Raw genomic sequence first — 20,683 nt, 5'->3', positions numbered from 1 at the left:
AGGGAGGATACCAAGTTCTGGCTTCTCTCGGAGGGTCCCCGCGGGATGGGGAGAGAAACCCCCCAAATGGGCTGCCTCGGGGCGCTGCTGGTAACCGGAGCCTTAACTCTCCTTGGGGTATCCGGTCCATGAGGCCTCTTTTGCGTCCCACTAAAGGCTCCACCTTCAGGCTTTCCCCTTAAGACCAGGCAATGTCTGACACCGAAGGTGCTCAAGACCTCCCTTCAACTCTGGACATCCAGACTTGAAATGAGGCTGCGAGGTTTCCGTCCTGTACAGAGCACAGCCTGGCATCTCGCCCCGAAGGCTTCTGCCTGAGCCGGGAAGGAACGCGATGTCCTGGCCGGCTGCGAGTCCGAGAGGCTAGTGGGGGTCAGTACTGTTAATGGGCTGAAGGGTTGACAAGGGCAGTTCCTAGGGTTGGTTGGAGCCCTGGCCGGGGCAAATGCCAGGTTAGATTGCAGGCCCTGAAGACCAAATCGTGCTGACACCTTGAAGAGAGAGGGGCTTTCCCTGGCCTTACGCCCAGCACCCATGCTCATACTTCACGCCGGGATCACAAGGCACCAGGCCAGAACTCAGGGTGAAAGAGATGGGAACCTTGTCCAAATGTCAGATGAAATGGGCTAAAAATAGCTGAATATTGAGGGGGGGGGCAGCGCTCAGATTTCTCCCAAAGGTCAGCCTGGTCTGAACCATTCATAATCACCCTCCTACCCTACCCACCCCATTCCCACCCCCAAACAGAAAGAGGCAATAACCATTTTCTATAGAAGTTTATTCCCAAAACAGAGCGCGGCTTCACGGAACAATTTACACAGACAGGGAAAGGGGACACTGGGCTGGAGCAGGGGACCCCCAGAGAAGGGCATCTATAGAACCTAGGACATAGCAAGGACAGCCCCTCTCCCCACAGCGGGCCCCTCAACCCTTCAAGGGCTGGGGTCATTCTGGGTAAGGAGAGCTGGAGTCCTGGCTGGCAGGATTTGGCACCAGTCAGCAAAGTAGAACTTTTAATCTCCTTGGAAACTGCCTCCCAAGAGTATGTGTGGGGAAGGGGGGTGTCTGCACAGACCCCCTACCACCCTAAGCAACACGTTGTTCCCAGCTGTAAGAGGATGCCTGCTCTGGAGGCCTTCTGGGTCTGCTGTTCAACAGGGGGGACTCAGGGCTGACCTTTGGCCTAGGAGAGCTAGCAGCTAGAAACCCCTCAAGATGGCCAGGTCCAAGGTCCTCAGGCCCCTCTCCCACCTTCTCAATCTTTCACTTGTAAACAGAGGGGGGGAACCACATTTTCAACTGTAAACAAAGTGTAAAAGTTCAAAGTTTTAAGTTGTAAACAAAGTTTTTTAAAATGTTTTAAATCTTGACCTGTAAACAAAGTAACAAAATCTAAAAGTTCCCAGTTCTGGGTGTCAGACAAAGTAATGTAAGAGAGTTTTGTGAACAGGGTCCAAACAGTCATTTTTCCCTTTAGAAGGGAATAAAGTAGGGTGGGACTAGTTACCGCAGCCCAGGTGCCTAGGGCCAGGGAGGGTCCTGTAAACATGGGAGGCAGTGGCACCTACATTCTGTGTCTTTAACTCTCTTATTTCTGCTCCCCCTTGCTCCCCCTGCCTCCCCCTACCCTGAGGAAGAAATTCTAGGGCAGGGCAGTGTCAGGGACTGAAATGGCACCACAGACAATGGGCTGGCAAATGCCCCCCTAGTCCACCGTCTGCAGGAATGTCTGAATAGAGGCCTGAGCCCCTCCGCATGGGAGAAAGGAAAGCCTTGCTCTGTAAACATGACGCGTGCAGCTCTACCAGCGCCCCGCAGCATCAGTCCTAGGTCATAAGGCAGTAAGTGGCAGGGACTCCACATAAGAAACACACACATCCACGGGGAGGGGCAGCACGAGCAAGCCCCGTGAGGAGGTCAGAGGACCCCTGTTTCCAAGACCAACCCCCAGTCCCTGAAGTTTGGCCCTTGGGGCATTCGAGAAAGAGCAAAGATCAATTCTGTACTTTGGGCCCTAACAATAGTCAGATCAATGGGGGGGGGGGCTAGTTGCCCCTCCTCTCTGAATCCACCCCAGTAAGATGAGAGGAAAGAGCATACGATGTGCCAGGGACCCAAATGGGGCCAAACACGGCACCTCTTATCCTCTGTCCCCTTCCCCTCCCAGCCCAGCCTCAGAACCCCGGGAGACAGAAAAGCTGAAAAATAACATAAGCATATCTCTCTGGTTACAAAGGTACAAAACATATAAAAGTCCTCCTTTCAGTTCCCTCGCCCTGCACCTGTTACGCACATGCTCGCATGCTCACAGACAGAGCGAGGAGCCTCAGCGCCGCAGCCACAGGAGAGCTGGGGGGTGGGTGGGAGGCTGCCTTGGGATCAGCCCCCGATGCCTGGAGTCTCTTCTCTTAGCTCAAATCCTCCATGGCCCTCAGCCGTTCCTAGTCCGGGCGTCTGCCCCTCAGGAGTGCCCCTCGCTTCTGGGAACTCTGCAGAGTTGAACGCCGTGGTCAGAGGTGGTTGCTGAGAGAATTCAGTCAAGGGGCTCTCGGCTCCCCCGCAGCCTGGGCCCCCGCCATCTCCCCCCCCAACCCCATCACCTTTTCCTCTCAGTCCCCAGCCCCTTACACCCATTCCGGGGTTCTCAGAGCCCTTCACCCCTTCTGCACCCTGAGACTCATCAGCAAGGCGCCTCGGTCACCTGTCTTCTCTCTAGGTACTCAGCGAGCACCTGCTGCGTACGGACACGTTAGCACTTGACAGATTTTGTCTCAAAAAAAATCTCCACGTCTCAGTTTACTACAGATGCATTTTACAGCTTTGGAAACAGAGACCTCAGGAGGTGGAGTGTGACTCCAGAGCCCGAACCCCTGCGCAGTCCCCCAAGACCCCTCCCCCACCCCACCAGCCAGACCCCAAGGCTGGGCTGCAGTTGGGCCCAGGCAATACTCATAGCCCTCCCTCAGCCCTGTGTCCAGCACCCTTTCAGAGTCCGGCACAAGGCCCGAAGTTCCCTGCTCCTCCTTCCTTTCTTTTCCTCTGACTCTGCCTGGGTGCTATCGGTCTCCTGCCCCATTCCTGGGGTCCCTTCCCCCCAAAGCCTCCTTTCACCCTGCAGACCTCCACAGAGCCTGACCTAGCTAGTCCTCCTTTTTGAAACTCAACTCTTGTCTTGGCTTCCGAAGCCTGGCAATCCCTGGTTCCTCCCCACTCCCTCTCTGACTCCTGTATCCAGCTGCTTCCCAGGTATGTCTGCTGCTCCCTACACTATAGATGGCCCACAGGTCCCTGAGATGCACCAGGTCCCAACTCAGTTCCTGTGTGCGCCACCTCGCAGTGCCCACAGGCATGAGGAACTTAACATTGCCTAAATAAATAAGTGGGTAAATGATTTACTTTCAAAGTCAGCTCTTCAGCCTGACATATGAGATGCCCATATCCTGGCACTACTTCTGGCCCCTCCTTACCCCTTACCAGCTCCTAAGCAAAGGCTCCCAAGCCATGATTCCTCCTCTCCCCCTTGCCCCTTTCTCTACCATGTTACCTCCTCCTTCTAGGCCTTGGCTCCTACTGTCGCCCCCTCCGCTAGCTCAAGCCCTTTGGAAGGCACTTATCTCTCTTCCCTAGCCTGGGAGGTGCACAGGAGGGTGGCTGGCACAGATCAGACACCTGGCAAGTCCCTGCTAATCACACCACCATTGCCTGCCTATGGCCCCCGGGCTGTGCTGAGCCTGGGGTAGCCCACACTGCCAACCCACACCCCATTCTGCGGCAAAACACGGAGCGCCTTAAGCTGATGAGGGTCTGGACACCTGGCCACACCCTGCTTACTCTGAATCTGGAGACAGCTCCGAGATGCTGTGGGACGTGGCAGAGCGTGGTGTGGAGGGCCCAAGCGCAGAGGCTGTGGCAGAAGGCGTGGCCGTGGTGTGAGGGCCCGAGGGCGTGCTTGAGGACTGCACAGAGGAGGAGAGAGCTGAGGAGTTGAAGGAGGCCAGGATGGAAGAAAGAATGTCCAGCTGCTCTGTGGAGGGGCCATGACTAGGGCCACTGGCTGGGTCCTCCCTAACTCTGAGCAGCTGTGGGGGTGGCCCGAGGCCTTCTCGCGAGGGGTGCCGGCTAGGCACATGGTCCAGCTGCTCCCCTGAGTTCGATCTCCTGGACAGCGAATCCAGGGGCCGGGATGGCAAGAGGGGGTCCCTTGAGAGTTGCTGCTGGGGAGACAGGGGCAGAGGCGGGGGCTGTGGGTCAAGGTCCCGGGCACTGTGGGGCGGGGGCAGTGTGCTCAACCACTCGCAGGGCGCCCCCAGGTCCAGAGCATCTCGTGACCCGAAGCGGCAGGCCCTGGCACCAGGGTAGTCCCTGGGTGGCTGCCTCCGTGGGAGGGTACTGCCCCGATCCCTGGGCTCCAGGCGGCCTGGCGCGGCGTCCAGGCATTCCTGGGAACCCGGCCGACTCAAGGGACGAAGAATAGGGGCAGGGGCCTCCTCCAGTCGCTCACGGCTCAGCTGCCGCCGGAGGAGCAGGTCCAGCTGTTCTCGAGAGGAGTAGCGGCTGGCTGGCTGCGAAAGGCTGCCTGTGGCCCCTCCAGCATAGATGCGACCATAGGAGGCAGCTGGCACAGCACGGTGGCCCAAGGTGGCTGCACGGCACCAGGACAACTCGGGGGCACCGCGGCTCTGTGGCACCAGTGGGTACTGCAATCGGTTCTTTAGGATGCCTGTGTGAGGAACACATGGGAGCAAGGGTATGTGTGGGGGGACAGGGGCAGACACTCCCTGGGTCTAGGGATGCAGCTGCCCTGCGATCCCTCTAACACGGGGCTGGAGGCAGAAGCCCCTTGGGGAGGGGCAGAGGCAGCCCCTAGGGACTCCACAGAGGCAGCAGGACAGGGCTCAGAGCGGGGAGGCAGTAATCCTTGGTCAGGACAGGGTTTCTCCCCATTATGCAAGAGTAGGGGCAACCCCACCCCCCGCACCTTGAGATCAGAGGAGCGACAGCCCCCAGGACCTGGCAATGCAGGCCAGGGTCAAAGGGGCAGGAATCCCCTGGGTTTCGGTAGAAGCAGTCCCTGGGGTCCCTGAAGTGGACGCCAAAGTCAGGGATCATACCTTTCCTCTGGCGCTGGGCCCGGCCCAGAGAGGTTTCATCTCCACTGGTCAGGGCCAGGTCTGGCTGGTTGTTGTTGGCTGCATCCTTACTGGTGTCCAGCCCCAGGCGCCTTTCGGAGCCCCAGGTCTGCAGAGCACAGGGAGTGGCCTCGCATTCCCCCAGGGCTGGCCAGTAGGACAGGAGGTCATTGCCGTCCACATCTGTGGAGCCAGAGCAGGTGACAGGAGCCTCCGAGTTGGCCCCATTGTTTCGTGAGCCCTGTGATCCAGACTCGGTGACTGCCCCCACTGCCCCAAGCCTGACCCTAATGACTCCTGAAACCCTGGCTGTTCTGACTGAGCAGAGGTAGGAATAAGCGGTGTCTCTCAGAAATCGACAGAACCATGGAGAGGATTACTGGTGAGCCTGCCCCTCTGGAGGCAGAGAGATACTAGGGGTAGGGGGGCTTGGTGGCTGAGGGGTCAAGAAGAACCCTGGAAGAACCAACCAGGCTGAACCCTAACCCTTAGGGAAGCAAAGGGGCTGGAGGAATGACGTGTCACCCTGACTTTGACCTTGTTGTCCAGGCTGTTCCTGGGCCTCTAGCCAGCAGAACTGCTAGGAGGCTGGATGGGAAGAGGTGTGTGGGCGCACGGTGATGACCCCCATGCCCAATAGGTCAGTCCCAGGAATCCTCAGGGGATATCAGTGTCCCTGGGTCACACCCAAGTGGAATAGGGGGTGTCTCTTGGTCACCCAGGGGGTCAAAGTATCCCCTCACCTTTGGGGTGAGTGAGGAGCCTCTCACTCTGGGCTGCACGGCGGAGTGGACGCTGGAAACGCCCCCGGGTCCGGCCATTGTCCTCACTTTCTGAGGATGGGATGGACAGACTTCTCTCCTCCTCCAAAGACAGGTCACTGTCAGAGTCAGAGTCTGCGGCTGGAGTTGGGAAGGTCAGAAGAGGGAGGGCACATCAGTGGCTCAGGGCGGGGGGTCAAGGAAATTGGGGGTCAGCAAAGAGCCTGGAGCTGAGGGTCTTGGAGCGGCTACAGTGGGGAGCTGGGGCTGGGGACCTAGGTAGAGCCTGGAGTGGGGGTTGGTGCAAATGGCTGGGACTTGGCAGGAGAACCTGGTGCCTCCAAGAGCAGTGACCTGGGGGGAGCTCACCCCACCACAGTCAGCTGCTGTTCTCAAGAAAGAGAAATAGGGGAAGAGATCCTCCACCTCCCCCCACCCCCGGCCCAGGCCCCTACCTCCACCAGCATCTCGATGGAACATGGCCACGTCCAGGTCAGTGGGGCCAGTGTGAGCCTGGAGGCTGTGGTCAGTGTGGTCAGCAGCTGAGCCATGTCGAACCAGGACATTGTCCCTGGAAATGCAGGAGAGGCCCCCCACCATCAAAGAAGGATGAGATGGGGTGTTCTGGAGGCTGGGGTGTCTGTGAGCACATAGGCCAGCTGCTGTGGAATGGCTCTGAAGGCACCCCTAGGTGTGTGGCAAGAGGCGTCTGGGCCCAGATGCCAAGTTAGGCAGAGCCACCATCCCGGGACCACTAATGCCAACCTCTGGTCAAGTGGGACGGGTCCGAGCTGTATTTGCCCCTCCCGAGAAGGTCGCTCTGCTCACCTGAGGTAGCCGCGGCCCCGCTGGCTGTCTTGGTCCTGGGTCCGGCCGGAGCGGGCACTGCTCACTGAGGAGACAGTGGAGGCACCCAGGGTGATGCGGATGAGGCCACTCTCTTCAAAGAGGGCCGTGTTGTTGTAGGCCCCGTGCCCCTGCAGCAGGCGGACGCAGACAGGAGTGTGAGCTGGCTCTGCAGAGGCCCCCGCCCTGACTCCCCAGCCCCGAGAGCCCCTCACCGTGCCAGGCGCCGGCCTCGCTTCCTCGGGCGCCGCCTTCCTGCCCAGACAGGCCGGCGTCCAGGCCGCCCGAGCATCTGCATTCAGGACACAGAAGAGCAGCAGCACTGCCAGGCCCTGTGCCAGCAAGGACCAGTGTGGGGTCAACGAGGGGTTAGCGAAAGTCAGTGAGAGATCAGAAATGAGTCACAGGTCAGAGGAGGGCCACCAGGGGCTGAGTCAGGGCTGGGAGAAGTCACTGCGGGTCAGCAAGGGGGATCAGTTGTCGCAAGTTAGTGTGAGGGAGTGAGGAGCCCAGGGTCGACCCAGGAAGGGAGTCAGGGAGAGTCTCGGAAGCTGTGAGGGGTCAGAGGGGCACAAGTCACTAAGTCGGTGGAGGTCAGTGTGGACCAGCGAGTGGCCAGGAGCCACAGTGCTGGGGAAGGTCAACCCAGGATGAGCAGCCCGCCCGTCATCAGTCACCCAGCAGGAGTCAGCCCGAGACCTGGGCTCCAGGGCCTGCCCAGAGCTGGGGCTGCCCTGCCGAAGCCCCACCTGGCCCCGGGCGGGGCGGGGTGCCAGCTACCTGGAGGCCACAGAGCGCGGCGTGGAGGTAGTGGAAGGCCAGAACGCTGTGGTTGACCGCCAGGAGGCCGAAGAGCCAGGAGGCACTGACCAGGAGAAGCAGCAGAAAGCAACTGCGAAGGCTCCTGCTGCGGGACACATGGGGACACAGGGGACACGCAAGCATCACGCAGGGCTCGTGTGTGGGACACACAGGGGACATGGAAGGACAGGAAACCACACAGGAACATGGAGGTCTCAGGAGGACACGGGGGGAGATGGGAGGTCACCAAATGAATCAGGAGGATACTTAGGGAGCCAGCAGGGGACGTGGGGAAAGCATGCAGGCAGTGGGGGGGGGGGCTGTGAGAGAAACGTGGAAGACGGGGGTGACACAGGGGGTAGGGGGCAAAGTGAGCCACCCAGATCATGGAAACCTCTGCAGAGACCACGGGGCAGAAGCACATGTGGGGCCAGAGGGTGATGGAGGCGCCAGAGAGGGACCACAGGCCAGGGCAGGTAGGACTGCATCCCCGTACCCAGAATCTGGAGCCCAGCCTGCCCAGGAGAGGACTGCTGTTCTAAGAACCCCCACCTTCCCCCGCCAGCCAACTCACAGCGCGGAGGTCTTCTTGGCCTCCCTCTGCCCCGTGGAGCAGGATGTGCGGGCAGCAAGGAGAAGCATGGTCCCGTTCATCTGGACCCGCGGCCAGACATGCGGAGCAGGGGAGGGGCAGAGAGAGACAGAGCCAGTGAGAGAAAGAGAGAGACAGGGACAGAGAGAGACCGAGGCACACAGAGAGAGGCAGAACCAGGGAGAAACACACATGTGCACGGGTGCACACGCACACAGTCCGGAGATCAGAAACAGAGAGGCCCTCAGACACCGACGAAGTCCCAGGTAGGGAACAGAGAGGGACTGAGAAATGGAGAAGGAGGTTCCCGAGAGGGAGAGGGAGCCAAGTGCCTGACCCGACGCCTCCCATCTCTGTGCCAGGGGAGTGGAGGACAGAACTTGACCTCCTGCAAAGACTGTGGACTGCCCCCTGGACCTCTCCACGGACACCACCACACCTGCTGTGGGCTGCATCCCAACACCTGCCGCAGCGCGCATGGGTGGCCTCGAGCACAGCACACTCACCGCGACGACCAGGACGACAGGGCCTGCGAAGCTCCAGATGAGGGGCTCGTGGATGGAGATCCAGCAGAAGTCAGGGTTCCCATAGCCCTCGGGATCCAGGCCGACGGCAAGGCCTGTAGGGGAGGAGAGGAAGGCCCGCAGGGGTATGTTCCAGAGCAGCTACCCCGCTCATGCACGGGGAGAAGCTGCGGGGGAGGGCAGCGCAGGCTCCTCCCTGAGCCCAGGGCACGGGGACTGAGGTTAGGGTGATGATGGGGGGGGGGGGGCGGGGGCAAGGGTCGGGCCGGAAGCCAGGGGTCACGGGCCTGGACGGGCTAGGCGGCAGAGCCCTCACCCAGCAGCACAGCAGGGACGCCCCAGCCCAGGGCGTGGTAGAAGCGCATGGCGCCGCGGTCCACGTTGCGCGGCTCCACCTGGATGCGGTAGAGGTGCAGGCCCTGCACCAGGAGCCACGCGAAGGTGCTGAGGAAGAAGTAGTGCAGGAGGATGGCGACCACGGTGCACACCAGCTGGAGGCAGGGGTAGGGGGCGTCAGCGCCGCTCCCGCCTCACCCCGCCTCTGACCCCTGAACCGCAGCACCTTACCCCAGCATCCTGCCCCGAACCCAGCCCCCAGCGGGGCCTCCCTGACCTCTGACCCTGAGCTTTGGCTCCAGGACCTCCTGGGCCAGGTGAGGTCACGAAGACACAGGTCCCGTGGCCCTGACCCTGCACCTGGTTGTGGGTCCTGTGGATTCCCAGCAGGAAGAGGAGCTCTGCCACGCCCAGGGCAGCCGCCACGTTGGCATGGATCCCGCGCATGTTGGACTTGAGGCTGCGCAGGCTCAGCAGGACCGCTGCGGTCAGGAGCAGCGCGGCCACAGACACCGCCATGACCACGTGCGTGAACACCGCCAGCAGCTCCAGGTCACCCTCCAGCCGCTGTGGGGACAGGGACGGTCGCTGGGGTGTTGGGCACCCCTGCCCTTGGGCCTGCCCGCGTCCTCAGGACTCTGAACACAGTCCCACCTCACGGGGGGAGGCATCCATAAGGACCCCAAAGGTGCCTGTCCGGCTGCAGCGACATCGGGCGTGAGACCCGTTCCTGTGCACCAGCTCGCAGTCCCGTGCTGTCCACATGCCATGCTGGTCCGCCCTGCAGCCACAGGGCAGTTAGACCTACCATCCCCTCGGGGCGCTGCCCCGTGGCCAGGTGGGGGGCTTGTGACAGACAGTAGGGCTGGGGGGGTGGGGGGGCTGAAGCTGGGGAGCAGCATTCCTCATGGGCCTGGGTGCACAGGGACACTGGTGGGGGCCCCAGGGGCAGGCGGGGCACTCCAGGGGCCAACAGGGGACCAAGGGTTTCCAGAGTGGAGGTCCTCACGGGCCAGGTGGGTCCCACTGCACGCAAATCGCCTTGCTCCGATTGGCTGTCTGTAGCAGGCGGAACTCCAGGCTGATCGGGGACTCCAGGACACCCCTTAGGAAGTTGCGTCGGTGGAACACAGCCACACTGACCACCGGGGAGTTCATAACAGGATTCTGGGGGAGCCTGAGGAGACACCCCACCTGGGCTCGGACACCGCTGACCTCCCCAAGCTCTGACTACCTACCTCGCGGTCTTCCTGCCATTGGCATGGTTGACCGAGAGTCCGGGATGCCCCGGAGTGGACGCTATTTCTGGGCTGCTTCAAGACCCTGAGTCCAGTGCCTAGCTGGGCTGCCATGGTTCTGCACAAATGGCAGGTTCTCTGCAGCTGAGGGACTGCAGACCCACTGCACGCACTGGAGTCTGCGGCCTGAGCAGCTCGACTGTTGGCCTCCAACGGCCCTCCCTGCCAGCCCCCTCTGACCTCCATAGGTCAGCCTGTCTTTGCCAGTCCCTGTCATCCAGTTTGCCTGTCTGTACCTGGCTCCTGGACCCCTCCTTTATGCGACCGCCCCCACCGGTAGCTCTGTGTCTGTCCGCAACCGTGCACAACCCCACAGAACATGATTCACAGGGAATCCCTGGGACTGTGCACAGGACCAGTCTCAGGACAACGGCGAACCTGTTCATTTGCCCACCCAGAAAGGGTGCTAGGCTGGGTAGAACCTTGCGGGAAGCTCAGGGGTGAGGGGCCTAGAAGTCAGGCCCTCCCGTGGTACCTGGCGCCCCGGCGCTCGGCCTGGAACTGGGCAGGGAGCAGCCCCCCCAAGGTGCGGTAAACAAGGAGGATGACAATGGAGATCCCAGGTTCCGGCTCAGGCTCCGGAGGGGCTGGAGGAGGGGCCGCACTTGAGGTGGTGGAGTTTTCCATGCCGCTGCTGCTTGTGGACAGAACTGCCAGGGGAGGGAGAGGAACCACTGTCAGTGACCCTTGACCCCAAGCACCCACACACCCAGCTCTGAACCAACCCAATGCAGCATCAAGCACGGGAATCTCTTCCCTGAAGGTCCAGAACTGTGACATGGGGGGAGTAGAAGTCCATGTCCCCTTCATGCCCAGGGCTGGATCCCGAATATCAAGGCCTGGGAGACATCATCTGGGGTGAGGGAGAGAGTCTGGCGAGGGGAGAGTGCTGCGGGGGGTTGACGTAGGAGGGTCTCACGCAGGGGTCTGATGTGGGGCTGGTCTGGCAAGGGGAGAACTGGCAGGAGGAGGGCGACATGCTGTCTGGGCCAGGGGTCACCCGAGGGCTCTCACCTTCAGGTGGGGATGGCCGTGGGGACTGGGAAGGCAGCAGCACATGCGTGTGAGGGTCCCAGGCATCCTGGCCCCGGAAAAGGTTACTATGGTAACGAGGGTAGCGACGAGTCCCCCGGGTGGGACTGGGGTGCTCCATGCGGTCAATGCTGAGCACTGCCCAGGAGGAAGATGGGTGAGACACAACAAAGGTCTCCTCCCCATGCTGAAGGCCCCACACCCTCCTCTCCCCATCCTGTACCCACGTCCCACAACCCATCAGTTCATTGCTACCAACACAGAGCCTGTCCCTGCAGAGCGCTGACGGAGGTGGCCCAGCCTCCTGCCACTGATGTTGACATCAATATTCCCAGCCCCTCAGACCTCCAGGTCCTTGCCCCTTCATAGCCCCCTTCCCGCCGCCCCGCCAGGCCACCCGCCACATACTGATGTTGGGCGTCACCAGCCCCACGGGATTCAGGTATGTGAGCTCCATATTCCTGGCGAGGGTGGCTGCATACTCTTCCAGATGCTGCACCAGCCCTGCACTGCCTGGGGAACCCCCGGGGGCCCGCTGCCCCAGTGCTGCCCACAGGTCTCCGGTCTCCGGAGCAAGCAGTGCAGAGCCCGCCCACAGCAGATTCTGGAAGGAGGGAGATGAAAGTGGGCTCAGCCACGCGAGGGAGGACACGTGAGGGGATGGGGCAGGCCTGAGGGGTCTGGCTGGGCACTCAGACCCCAGCAGGCAAGGGGGTGGGTCTGGAGAGGACAAGGGAAGAGAGCGAGCCCAGGGCTTTCAATTCCCCAGGGTCGGGAGGGGGCTGAGCAGGGGTCCAGGGGATGGTGAGCACAGGGTGCAGCCCCACCTCATTGAAGTGGGCGTCCTGTGTGGCTGTCAGCCCGAAGCCCTGCTGGTGGCTCTCGAAGGCCAGCAGGTGGGCCAGCAGTCGGGCAGTGACTCGAACATCTTGGCTAAAGTAGTGGTCAGTGTGGCCGGTCACCTCCCGCAGCCTTTGAGCCAGCTTCTTGGCCTCCACGGTATCCAGGGCTGTCTTATTCAGCTCTAGGCCATCCAGCTGCCAGGACAAAGATGGGGATGGTCGCTCTCTTGTCCCTTAGGCCTTTCTCAAAAGCTTCACAGGAAGAAGGGTTTGGCCAGATTAAAAGGCAACCAGGAAAAGCCCAGGAGGTCAAAGGCTGGGGCATGAGGCCTAGAGCCCAGCACAGGGCTGGGGAAGCCGAGGCCAGGGTGGGGCCAGCACAGGTCTTGAGTGCAGGGCCAGGTCTGGGCAGTCTCACCAGCAGGTTGAGTTCTCGAAAGGCAGGGGAGGTACAGTTGAAGAGGTCAGGCTCCAGCCAACCCTGGTCCTCATCACACAGCCGCATGGCAGCACCTAGGGGCAGATGACCCCTGGTCAGGCCTGGGTCCTGGACACTTTCACTGAGGAGGGAGCACAGCACCCTCCCTGAACACAGCAGGGAGCTCTGAGGCAGAGACCAGAATAATCGGCATCTGTGGCTGGACCCCTGGACACTGCAGCCCCAGCCCCCAGCCCCCAGGCCAGGTGGGTCCCAGCTGCCTATCAGTTAATTCATGAGGGGTCTGTGGGTCATTCTGAACCACTGGTTACATAAAGCTGAGCATAAGGGCTCTCGCTCTCTCTCTCTCTTACACGCACACACCCACACCCACACACACACAGAGGCCAGGCCACGTTCACAGACACGTGGCCCAGGGCAAGCACACACACACCAGCACTCACATCTGCACACACATAGATGTGTGGACCAGGACAAACACGCAGACACACATGCGCTCTCGTGTACGCACACACAGACATGTGCACACAGACCAGGTTTTCCAGGGGTATTGTGACCAAAGTGAGGGTGGGGTGGCAGTTCTCACACTGGTTTTAACTGCCCCAGTGGTGGGCTCTGCTGCCATCTCTCCCTTGTCTGTGCGACTGGGATGGGGGTTGAATGAGAATCAACCTGGGCCTTAAGAGAGCTTATAGCCACCAGCAAGAGGGACCCTAACTTAAACACAGAACCCCCTCCCCTGCAAGACAGACTCACAGACACGTGCACAGGCACAGAAAGACACACACATGAGCATGCGTACACAGACGATGTCTGTCCAGCCACTGTGGAGACCTCAAGCAGCGGGGAGGGTTCTGCAGGGACCTCAGGCAGTGGGGAGGGGCCCTCAGGCAGCAGGGAGGAGTCTAGAGGGTCCTCAAACAGAGGGGAGGGGTCTTTCGTGACCTTAGACAGTAGGAAAAGGCCTGAAGACCCCAGAAACCGAGGAGCAGTCTGCAGGGATCTCAGGAAGTGGGGAGGGGCCTCTGAGGACCTCAGGCATCAGAAGAGGGCCCCCAGCATCCTCAGAGAGTGGAAAGGGGCCTCCAGGGACTTAAGCAGCTGAGAGTAGCTCTCAGAGACCTCAGGCAGCAGGGATGTGTCTGCAGGGATTTCAGGCAGCAGGAGGGTCTGCAAAAGCTCTGGCAGTGGGGGGGGGGGGGGGGGGGCAGCACACCTGAGCAAACACGTACCCCTTACCTGCACCCCGCAATCCTGCCCAGAAGCCAAGAGAAACAGATGGAGGCTCAGTGAGGGTGTGGGGAGGGACCCAGAGCTCCGAGGAGGTAGTGAGGAGCCCACGTGGACCCCTCCCCCACTCCCACTTCTTTGCAGGAGCAGGGCCACCCAACTCAGGTAAGGAAGTAGCTCCAGCAGTCAGAGGACAGGCCTACTCCCACCCTCAGTGATGCCCCTGCCCCCCAAGGTACTCACCCAGGGCCCCCCGAGGACAGGGCACTGAGGCCAACATGCCAAACTTGGTCTGGGGCCACCACACACCAGATCTCAGGGACTTGGGGCAGGCGTCATAGAGCACTGGGGAGAGAGGAGGCACTGAACCAGATGGCCAGAGGCTGGGGCCAACGACAGCCACACCCACGGCTCCTCTATCCCCCACACCAGACCCACCACCCACCACTCCCCTGCTGACCTTATTACGGGAGCTGGCCTATCAGACTCTGTGACAAGTCATTGAATTACGTGGGGCAAATGTGGGGGTCCCTAGGTGTCAGTGGTCTCCTTCGGGAAAAACCTCCCGGGGCCCCTATCTAAGGAGCCACGCAGGCCAGGCAACTTGGTGGCAGTGTGCAGAGCCAGCCCTATCTATGTGGAACTGCATGGAGCCTGCTCACCTCGGCAGCCACTGGCTGTCACCTCTGCAAAAGGACTGTCACAGCTGTTGCACTGGCGGCCAAGGGCTCCTGGGCGACAGGGGCACTGCCCACTGTGGGGTGCGCATGAACGTGAGGTGGAGCCCACAGGGTAGCAGTCACATGGGAGGCATGAGTCGCTGCCCCGTGGTCGGTAGTGGAACTCCTATTTGAGAATGGATCAGGGGCCTGAGGTCAGAGATCAGGGCTTAAGGTCGGGGTCTCAGGCCTGGGGAATGAGTGGAATCAGGGGCAAATGGTCAAGAGAACAGTACTCACAGGCCAGAAGGAAGGTTGGACTTCAAACGAAACGTAAGGGAGGGATCAGATGTCAAGGACAAGAGGTGGCAGTTAGGTGACAGGACAGGGTAAGAGGTTAGGGCCTGAGTCAGGTGGCAGAGATCAGCAAGCTGGATAAGAATCGAAAATCACAGCTGGAGAAAAGTTCAAAGGTCAGGGGTCAGGGGCCAGGCATACCTTGCAGTGACACTGCCCGTTTGTCTTATTACAGTTGGGGTCAAAGCCCTTGTGAACGTCACAGTTGCAGGGGCCACAGCTTGGGCTCCCCCACCAGCCCCGAGGACACTGTTGGTCCATCCTGGAGGGAGACAGCCAGGTGAGATGCCTCCACGTCTTGGTGACCCTTCCCGCCCCCGGCCAGGTCTTTCCATCATCTCAGCCTCTAGCCCCTCACCTGTGCTCACAGTGGTGCCCAAAATAGCCACCCACACAATCGCAGGTATAGCCATGGGGGGCTCCTGGGAGGTGGCGGCATGACCCCTGGTTCTGACAGGGATTCAAGAGGCAGGCGTCCACACACCCTGGGCCATAGTAACCTGCAGGTTGGGTCAGCAAGCTCAGGACACCGGCCACAGAGCACGGGAGGAAGTAGGCACCTGTTCTTCCAGTGCCTGCCTCCTCCAGGCTCTCCAGATCCCCCAGTCTTCACCAGGAGCCCCTGGTTCCTACCCAGATCACTCTGCCCTATCCCCAAGTCACACCTGGCCAGCAGGTGCAAGAAAAGGTCTGCCAGAGGTCTCGGCAGTCAGCATGGGGTGGGCAGGGTCCAGATGCACAGGCATTGGTCACGACACAACCAGGTTCCACGTTCACTCGGTGGCTGGGCGGAAGCAGGGCTGGGGATCCCGAAGGTGTGGAGCCAAGCCATACCCCCTGCGGACAGAGCCAGCAAGGCGTGAGACCCATGTCAAAGCACCTCAGTCCCTACAGAGCCAGCCACCTGATCTGATGACCCCTGACATGCAGACCCCCCAAAAGACCCAGACCCTGACCCCAATATCCCCAATTCAGCCCCCCCATGGGACCCCTAATCATGCTGTCCCTGACACAGATCTCTAATGACCCTTGATAGTCTAAGCTAGACCCTCACGTCCAACAGCACAGAAAGGCCTGACCTGTCTGATGGCTCTGGGTCACATCCCCTCCCTGTGCCAACCCCTATGTGAATGCAGCTTTTCAGGCCCCAAGGGGCTCCTAACCTCTGACCACTCACCCTAACGGCCCATACCATGTTCCCATGCCGACCCCCACCTGGATACAGCCAACCAGACCCTGAGGAACCTCCTCTTCACTGCTGGGGGGCAGGCCTCCCACATGGAGTCGCTTTACCTTCAGGCCCTGTAGTTCACTCCCCACTGCCATGGTGTCCTGGGGGAGGAGGACAGTCAGCACTGGAGGTGTGGGGGTGCCTGATGGATCCCTTCCCTACCCCAGAGTCAGTCTTGACCTTGTCTTAGCCCTGCATGACCATCCTCTGTCTCTCTGGACCAGGGGACGGGTCTGGGAATGAGCTGCCCCGGAGTACAGAGGACCCGCTGGAGCATGGGGGATGGGTAAGAGCAAGGTTTCGGTCAAGAACTGGGCCCAGATGGGCCTCTCTCCTGGACCCAAATAGACCCTGAAATTTCATGGCTTTGAAGAGGTTAGGGCAGGGACCACAGGGGGTTTCCAAGAGTTAGGGAATGTACTGGCTGCAGAGATACCCCAAGACCAGGCCAGAAGTCTGGAGAGCCTCTCTGACATGAGCAGGCCTGGCAGCGGAGCAGCCTGACTGGCAGGGTGGGCTCAGAGCAAGGGTATGAGGAGGGCACTGCAGGGAGAGTGGGGTGCAGTGGAGGGAATTGAGAGGAAATGGACTGGGGGGGGTCAAATGAGGTGGGTCTGGTTGGAAGACTGAGAATGGACTACCACAGAGTAAGCGATCAGACCTGAAAGAGGCTAAAGTCCAATGAGACCATGAGGACATGGTGGCCCCGCCGGCCCCCTGGCTCCTCCTGCAATTCCAGCCGCAGATCGTGCCACCGGCCATCACTGACAGTCACCTGGTCCAGGAGGAGATGGGCAGCACGGCCCGTGCCCCTGGTCACCGTCACAGACAGCAACCCCCGATCAAGCTGCAGAGAGAGAAGCGCAGCCCTGAGGTCAGGGCCCCAAGCTGGGCTGGGGCTGGGAGTGTCAGGAGGCGAGGTCTAGGGGCTCTGACATCAGCACTGCAGGGCCAAGGCTATATCTGGCACACAGGGGGTTGTGCCCAGTGACGTCATGTTGCTGAGAGTGAAGTTAGGGACAGACGTCAGGATCAGGGGTTGGGGATCGGTGCCGCTAGCACAAAAGAGACATGCTGGGGCCCTGCGCCTACAAGGGATATCATGGTGGGAAAGAAGGTCAAGGGCTAGGATCCGGAGCAAGGTCAAGTATGGTCAGTTCACCTGGTAGGAGCATGCGGTATGACCAGGCTCAACCCCAAAGAAGTGTTGCTGGTGGCATTTGAAGTTGAGACCTGAGGGTCTGGGGAGGGGCCAGGAGGACAGACACACCTGACAGAGGAGCGTGCTGTGTGGCCCAGCCTGCAATTGCATCAGGACTCCCTGTGTCGCCCGTGTCCGGAATGCCAGCCCCAGGTACCATGGCACAGACACAGCCATGTCGTTTCCAAAGTCCCAGCTGAGTGTGCCATTGCCACGGAAATGATGGGGGTAGGCCATGGCTGAGGGGATAAAAAGAGCAGGATCACAGGCCCCACCTCAGGAACAAACCTTACCCTGCAGGCCCCTCTTGCCCCGTACTGCCCACTCACTGAGCCTACAGTCTTTGCCACCGAAGCCCACAGGGCAGTCGCAGCTGAAGCCGCCCCAGCGTTCTGAGCAGAAGCCGCTGTTCTTACAGGGGCCCGAGTCACAAAAGTGCAGCTTGGCCTGGCAGCCTGGGAGAGGAAGGCACATGGAGGGTGTGAGAACATGGAGGGGCGGGGGGCACGAGTGCTAGACAGGACACAGGGGTCCAGGGGGGCCAAAAGTGGCCACGATTTCAGCCCTGTGTTCTCTCAGGGTAGAGTTGGAAGGAGGTGGGCCCTAAAGGCTAGGCTATGGCACAGTGCTTGCCCGCAAAGGAAGCAAAGATGAGGTCAGATTTGGAATCACTCCATGTAGCCCTCCACCACCCCCCTCTAATATGGGGACACGGCCTACCTGCCATGGTGCCGTTGTTCGCAACAAAGGCTGCCATGTCCACTCGGCGGCCATCAATGTACAGGTCCCGCATGCAGCCAACGAACTCCTTGTGCGACACGGGGAAGTTCTCGGGGAGGTTGGGGACACCCCCCAGGAGCAGAGGGCCTGTCAGGTCCAGGGACCTGGGGATCAGGGGTCCACATCATTGTTGGGATGGGGGCCAAGGTAGGGGTGCTCCTGAGGGTCATAGGAAGTGTGGGGGGGTAGGACTCAGAGGGTAAAGGTGATCTGGGGGGAGGGTAAGGTCAGGCTAGGGAAGAAGCCGGGGCCTAACTTCAGTTGTGGGCGTGCAAAGGAGAGCTCATGATGGACAGATGGTCTGGGGAAAGGAGAAAGAGGGCTAGGATGAAAGAGTGAGGCATTTGGGTGGTTGGTGAAGAGTCTGGGGCGCCAAGTGGGGATGTGGGGCATTAAAAAGGAGCAGGGAGAGTGCAGCCTAGGGGCTGAGTACCTGGGGACCATGTGCGGGAGTGGGGAGTCTGGGGTAGAATACAGGGATGGAGCTAGGTGAGGTGGGGTTTCAGTGTCCTAATGGGGAGAGGGAAATGGTGATATGGGGAAGAATGGGGAGTTTGGTGGGCTGGGGTGGGGAGTGGGATATGTGAAAGGTTGGGGTGGGCTCTGGCAGGCAGAGGGCATGGGGATGAGGGGCTGGGGTCTCACTTCTTGGAGCTTGTTTGCACGCCAGCAGCCGCACATGAGTAGTTGCCAATCTCAGCACCGAACTGCAGAGCCACCGCCACGTCGCAGTCATCCACACTCAGCACAGCCACCTTGTCCTTGGAGGGGCCCTGAGCACCCCCCAGGGCATCTGTCCGGGGCTAGAGACCCAGGCATACCACTCAACAGGACCCCCAGAGTGACCCCGGAGAGGCAGAATCTGGCCTCCCAGCTCCCCTCACACTCCCATGCCAAGGGTGGTGCCCACCTTGTTGTAGTATCTCAGATGCACGGTGTGCCACTGTCCGTCACTCAGGCCCCCTGGAACTGCAGGGCTGACCACTGTGTTGGACTCACCTGTGGGGAGGATACATGTGGAAGGTTGTCTGGAGCTGCCTAGTTGCCTCGCCCTCCCCATCCCAGTCATAAAAATGCAGCTACTCCCAGAATGTAGCATACGGTCCTGGATACATCAGGTCAGTCCCATCCACTGGTGACTACACTGGCTCGACCAGAGTGCCAGAAAGGAGACAGATAGGAGAGACAGGAGATAGGACACACTTCTGGACAGATAGGAGAAGCACACACTTCTTGGAGAGATGGACCTTCCCCCAGGGAATGCGTAGGAGGGTCAGATCCTCACTGATGTCTGCTTGGTATGGAAGTAGGTATTTAGGGGTGCAGTGAGGCAAACCCGAGGGGACTTGAGGCTTATACCCCCGAGCCATCTCACCCACGCATGTACACTCGCCCACACACACATCCACGGGAGCACCCACCCGTGGAATATGTAAGCCGCACTTGCCCGGCCACGAGCTCCAGGGCCAGGAAGTCGTGCTTCTCGTTCAGGCGCCCGTTGTAGAAGAGCAGCCCACTTGGCTGCACCGTTGCGAACCTGGGTGGGGTGGACAGGGAGCATCATGAGCAGGACACCTGGCAACCACCACCCCTCCACAGAAGTTTCGCGGGGCGCCCGCACAGGCTCGGATGGGGCAGGAAGTGATGAGAAAGGATGCCGTGATGTCAGGGACAGTGCAGGACGTCAGGGACAGTGATGTTCCGAGACACCCAGGTGGGGCATCTGGGGAGGGGGCAGTGTCCTGTGGGACATCAGGGTAGGTCAGCTGGGAATCTGAGTCAGGATCATGGACGGAGTAGGGTCATGGAGGGACGACGTGGAGGCGCGCAGATATACCGGGCGAGCACCTACGAGAGGGACAGCGTGAGGTGGAAGCGCTGCCGCAGGCCGCGGAACATGACAAACGAACTGGGAGGGAAGGAGCGCGCCGCCACCTCGCAGCGCGGGCCCTCGAAGGCGCCGCCAGCCGGGCACTGGCAGCGGAAACCGCCGTCGGGCCCGTCGGCACAGGTGCCCCCGTTGCGGCAGACGCCGGGGACGCAGCGTCCGGCCTCCGTGTCCAGCTCGCAGTCTTCTCCTACGGTCAAAACGCGGCCGGAGGTCACCGCCTGCGCGGACTCCAGCGGGGCCCGCCCCTCCAAGGACTCCCCCCCCACCCAAAGGGCGAGCTCCCTGTGGGCACGCCACCTGTCAGCCTGGCCCCGCCCCCACGCTCCCGCGGCCCCGGCCACGCCCACAAGGCCCGCCCCCTTCTACGGACACGCCCCCTTCACAGCCTCAGTCCTGTCCAGGCCTCTCTCTCTTCCTTCAGGGCCTTATGCTCCTGCACCGCCGGGCTCTACCGCCTCGCCCGAACCGCGCCCACTCGACCCCGGTAGGCTCAAGACTGACGCTGCATCCTCACTCGCCCCCACGCTCTGCCCAAGGCGCCCCAGCCCCGCAGCCTGCCCACCTGTGAAGCGCGGGCGGCACACGCAGGTGTAGCCTCCCTCGCGCCGCGCGCAGGCGCCGCCGTTCCGGCACGGGTTGGAGTAGCAGAGGTCTAGCTCTGTCTCGCAGAAGTCTCCGGTGAAGCCGGGAGGGCAGCGGCAGCGCAGGCCTGCGATGGGCTGGATGGGTCGGAA

At 60.9% G+C, this 20,683-nt stretch overlaps 1 protein-coding gene across 1 annotated transcript in view; it reads right to left on the bottom strand.

Moving 5' to 3' along the window:
• Window positions 1-761: 761 nt before the first annotated feature.
• Window positions 762-20,683, bottom strand: part of CELSR3 (cadherin EGF LAG seven-pass G-type receptor 3) — a 27,402-nt gene continuing 7,480 nt past the window's right edge. The window contains exons 6-35 of the mRNA XM_040628853.1: window positions 18,704-18,861; window positions 17,999-18,162; window positions 17,608-17,733; window positions 17,348-17,517; window positions 16,739-16,924; window positions 16,062-16,178; window positions 15,512-15,683; window positions 15,205-15,346; window positions 14,988-15,108; window positions 14,493-14,676; window positions 14,074-14,175; window positions 12,580-12,674; window positions 12,147-12,356; window positions 11,728-11,923; window positions 11,302-11,457; window positions 10,763-10,937; window positions 9,999-10,166; window positions 9,644-9,770; window positions 9,350-9,556; window positions 8,970-9,144; window positions 8,636-8,748; window positions 8,112-8,191; window positions 7,517-7,640; window positions 6,952-7,068; window positions 6,719-6,867; window positions 6,346-6,461; window positions 5,873-6,025; window positions 5,112-5,312; window positions 3,832-4,720; window positions 762-2,489 (exon numbers count right to left, since the gene is read on the bottom strand). Coding sequence (XP_040484787.1) covers window positions 2,462-2,489; window positions 3,832-4,720; window positions 5,112-5,312; window positions 5,873-6,025; window positions 6,346-6,461; window positions 6,719-6,867; window positions 6,952-7,068; window positions 7,517-7,640; window positions 8,112-8,191; window positions 8,636-8,748; window positions 8,970-9,144; window positions 9,350-9,556; window positions 9,644-9,770; window positions 9,999-10,166; window positions 10,763-10,937; window positions 11,302-11,457; window positions 11,728-11,923; window positions 12,147-12,356; window positions 12,580-12,674; window positions 14,074-14,175; window positions 14,493-14,676; window positions 14,988-15,108; window positions 15,205-15,346; window positions 15,512-15,683; window positions 16,062-16,178; window positions 16,739-16,924; window positions 17,348-17,517; window positions 17,608-17,733; window positions 17,999-18,162; window positions 18,704-18,861 — 5,121 coding nt within the window. The 3' untranslated portion in view covers window positions 762-2,461. The remainder of the gene's footprint in view (window positions 2,490-3,831; window positions 4,721-5,111; window positions 5,313-5,872; window positions 6,026-6,345; window positions 6,462-6,718; window positions 6,868-6,951; window positions 7,069-7,516; window positions 7,641-8,111; window positions 8,192-8,635; window positions 8,749-8,969; window positions 9,145-9,349; window positions 9,557-9,643; window positions 9,771-9,998; window positions 10,167-10,762; window positions 10,938-11,301; window positions 11,458-11,727; window positions 11,924-12,146; window positions 12,357-12,579; window positions 12,675-14,073; window positions 14,176-14,492; window positions 14,677-14,987; window positions 15,109-15,204; window positions 15,347-15,511; window positions 15,684-16,061; window positions 16,179-16,738; window positions 16,925-17,347; window positions 17,518-17,607; window positions 17,734-17,998; window positions 18,163-18,703; window positions 18,862-20,683) is intronic.

Source organism: Ursus maritimus, unplaced genomic scaffold, assembly GCF_017311325.1.
Source record: "Ursus maritimus isolate PB19 unplaced genomic scaffold, ASM1731132v1 scaffold_14, whole genome shotgun sequence".
In the NCBI taxonomy this organism is placed as follows: Eukaryota; Metazoa; Chordata; class Mammalia; order Carnivora; family Ursidae; genus Ursus; species Ursus maritimus.
Note: the sequence above shows the minus strand (reverse complement) of the source record. Positions and strands in the feature narration are given on the sequence as shown.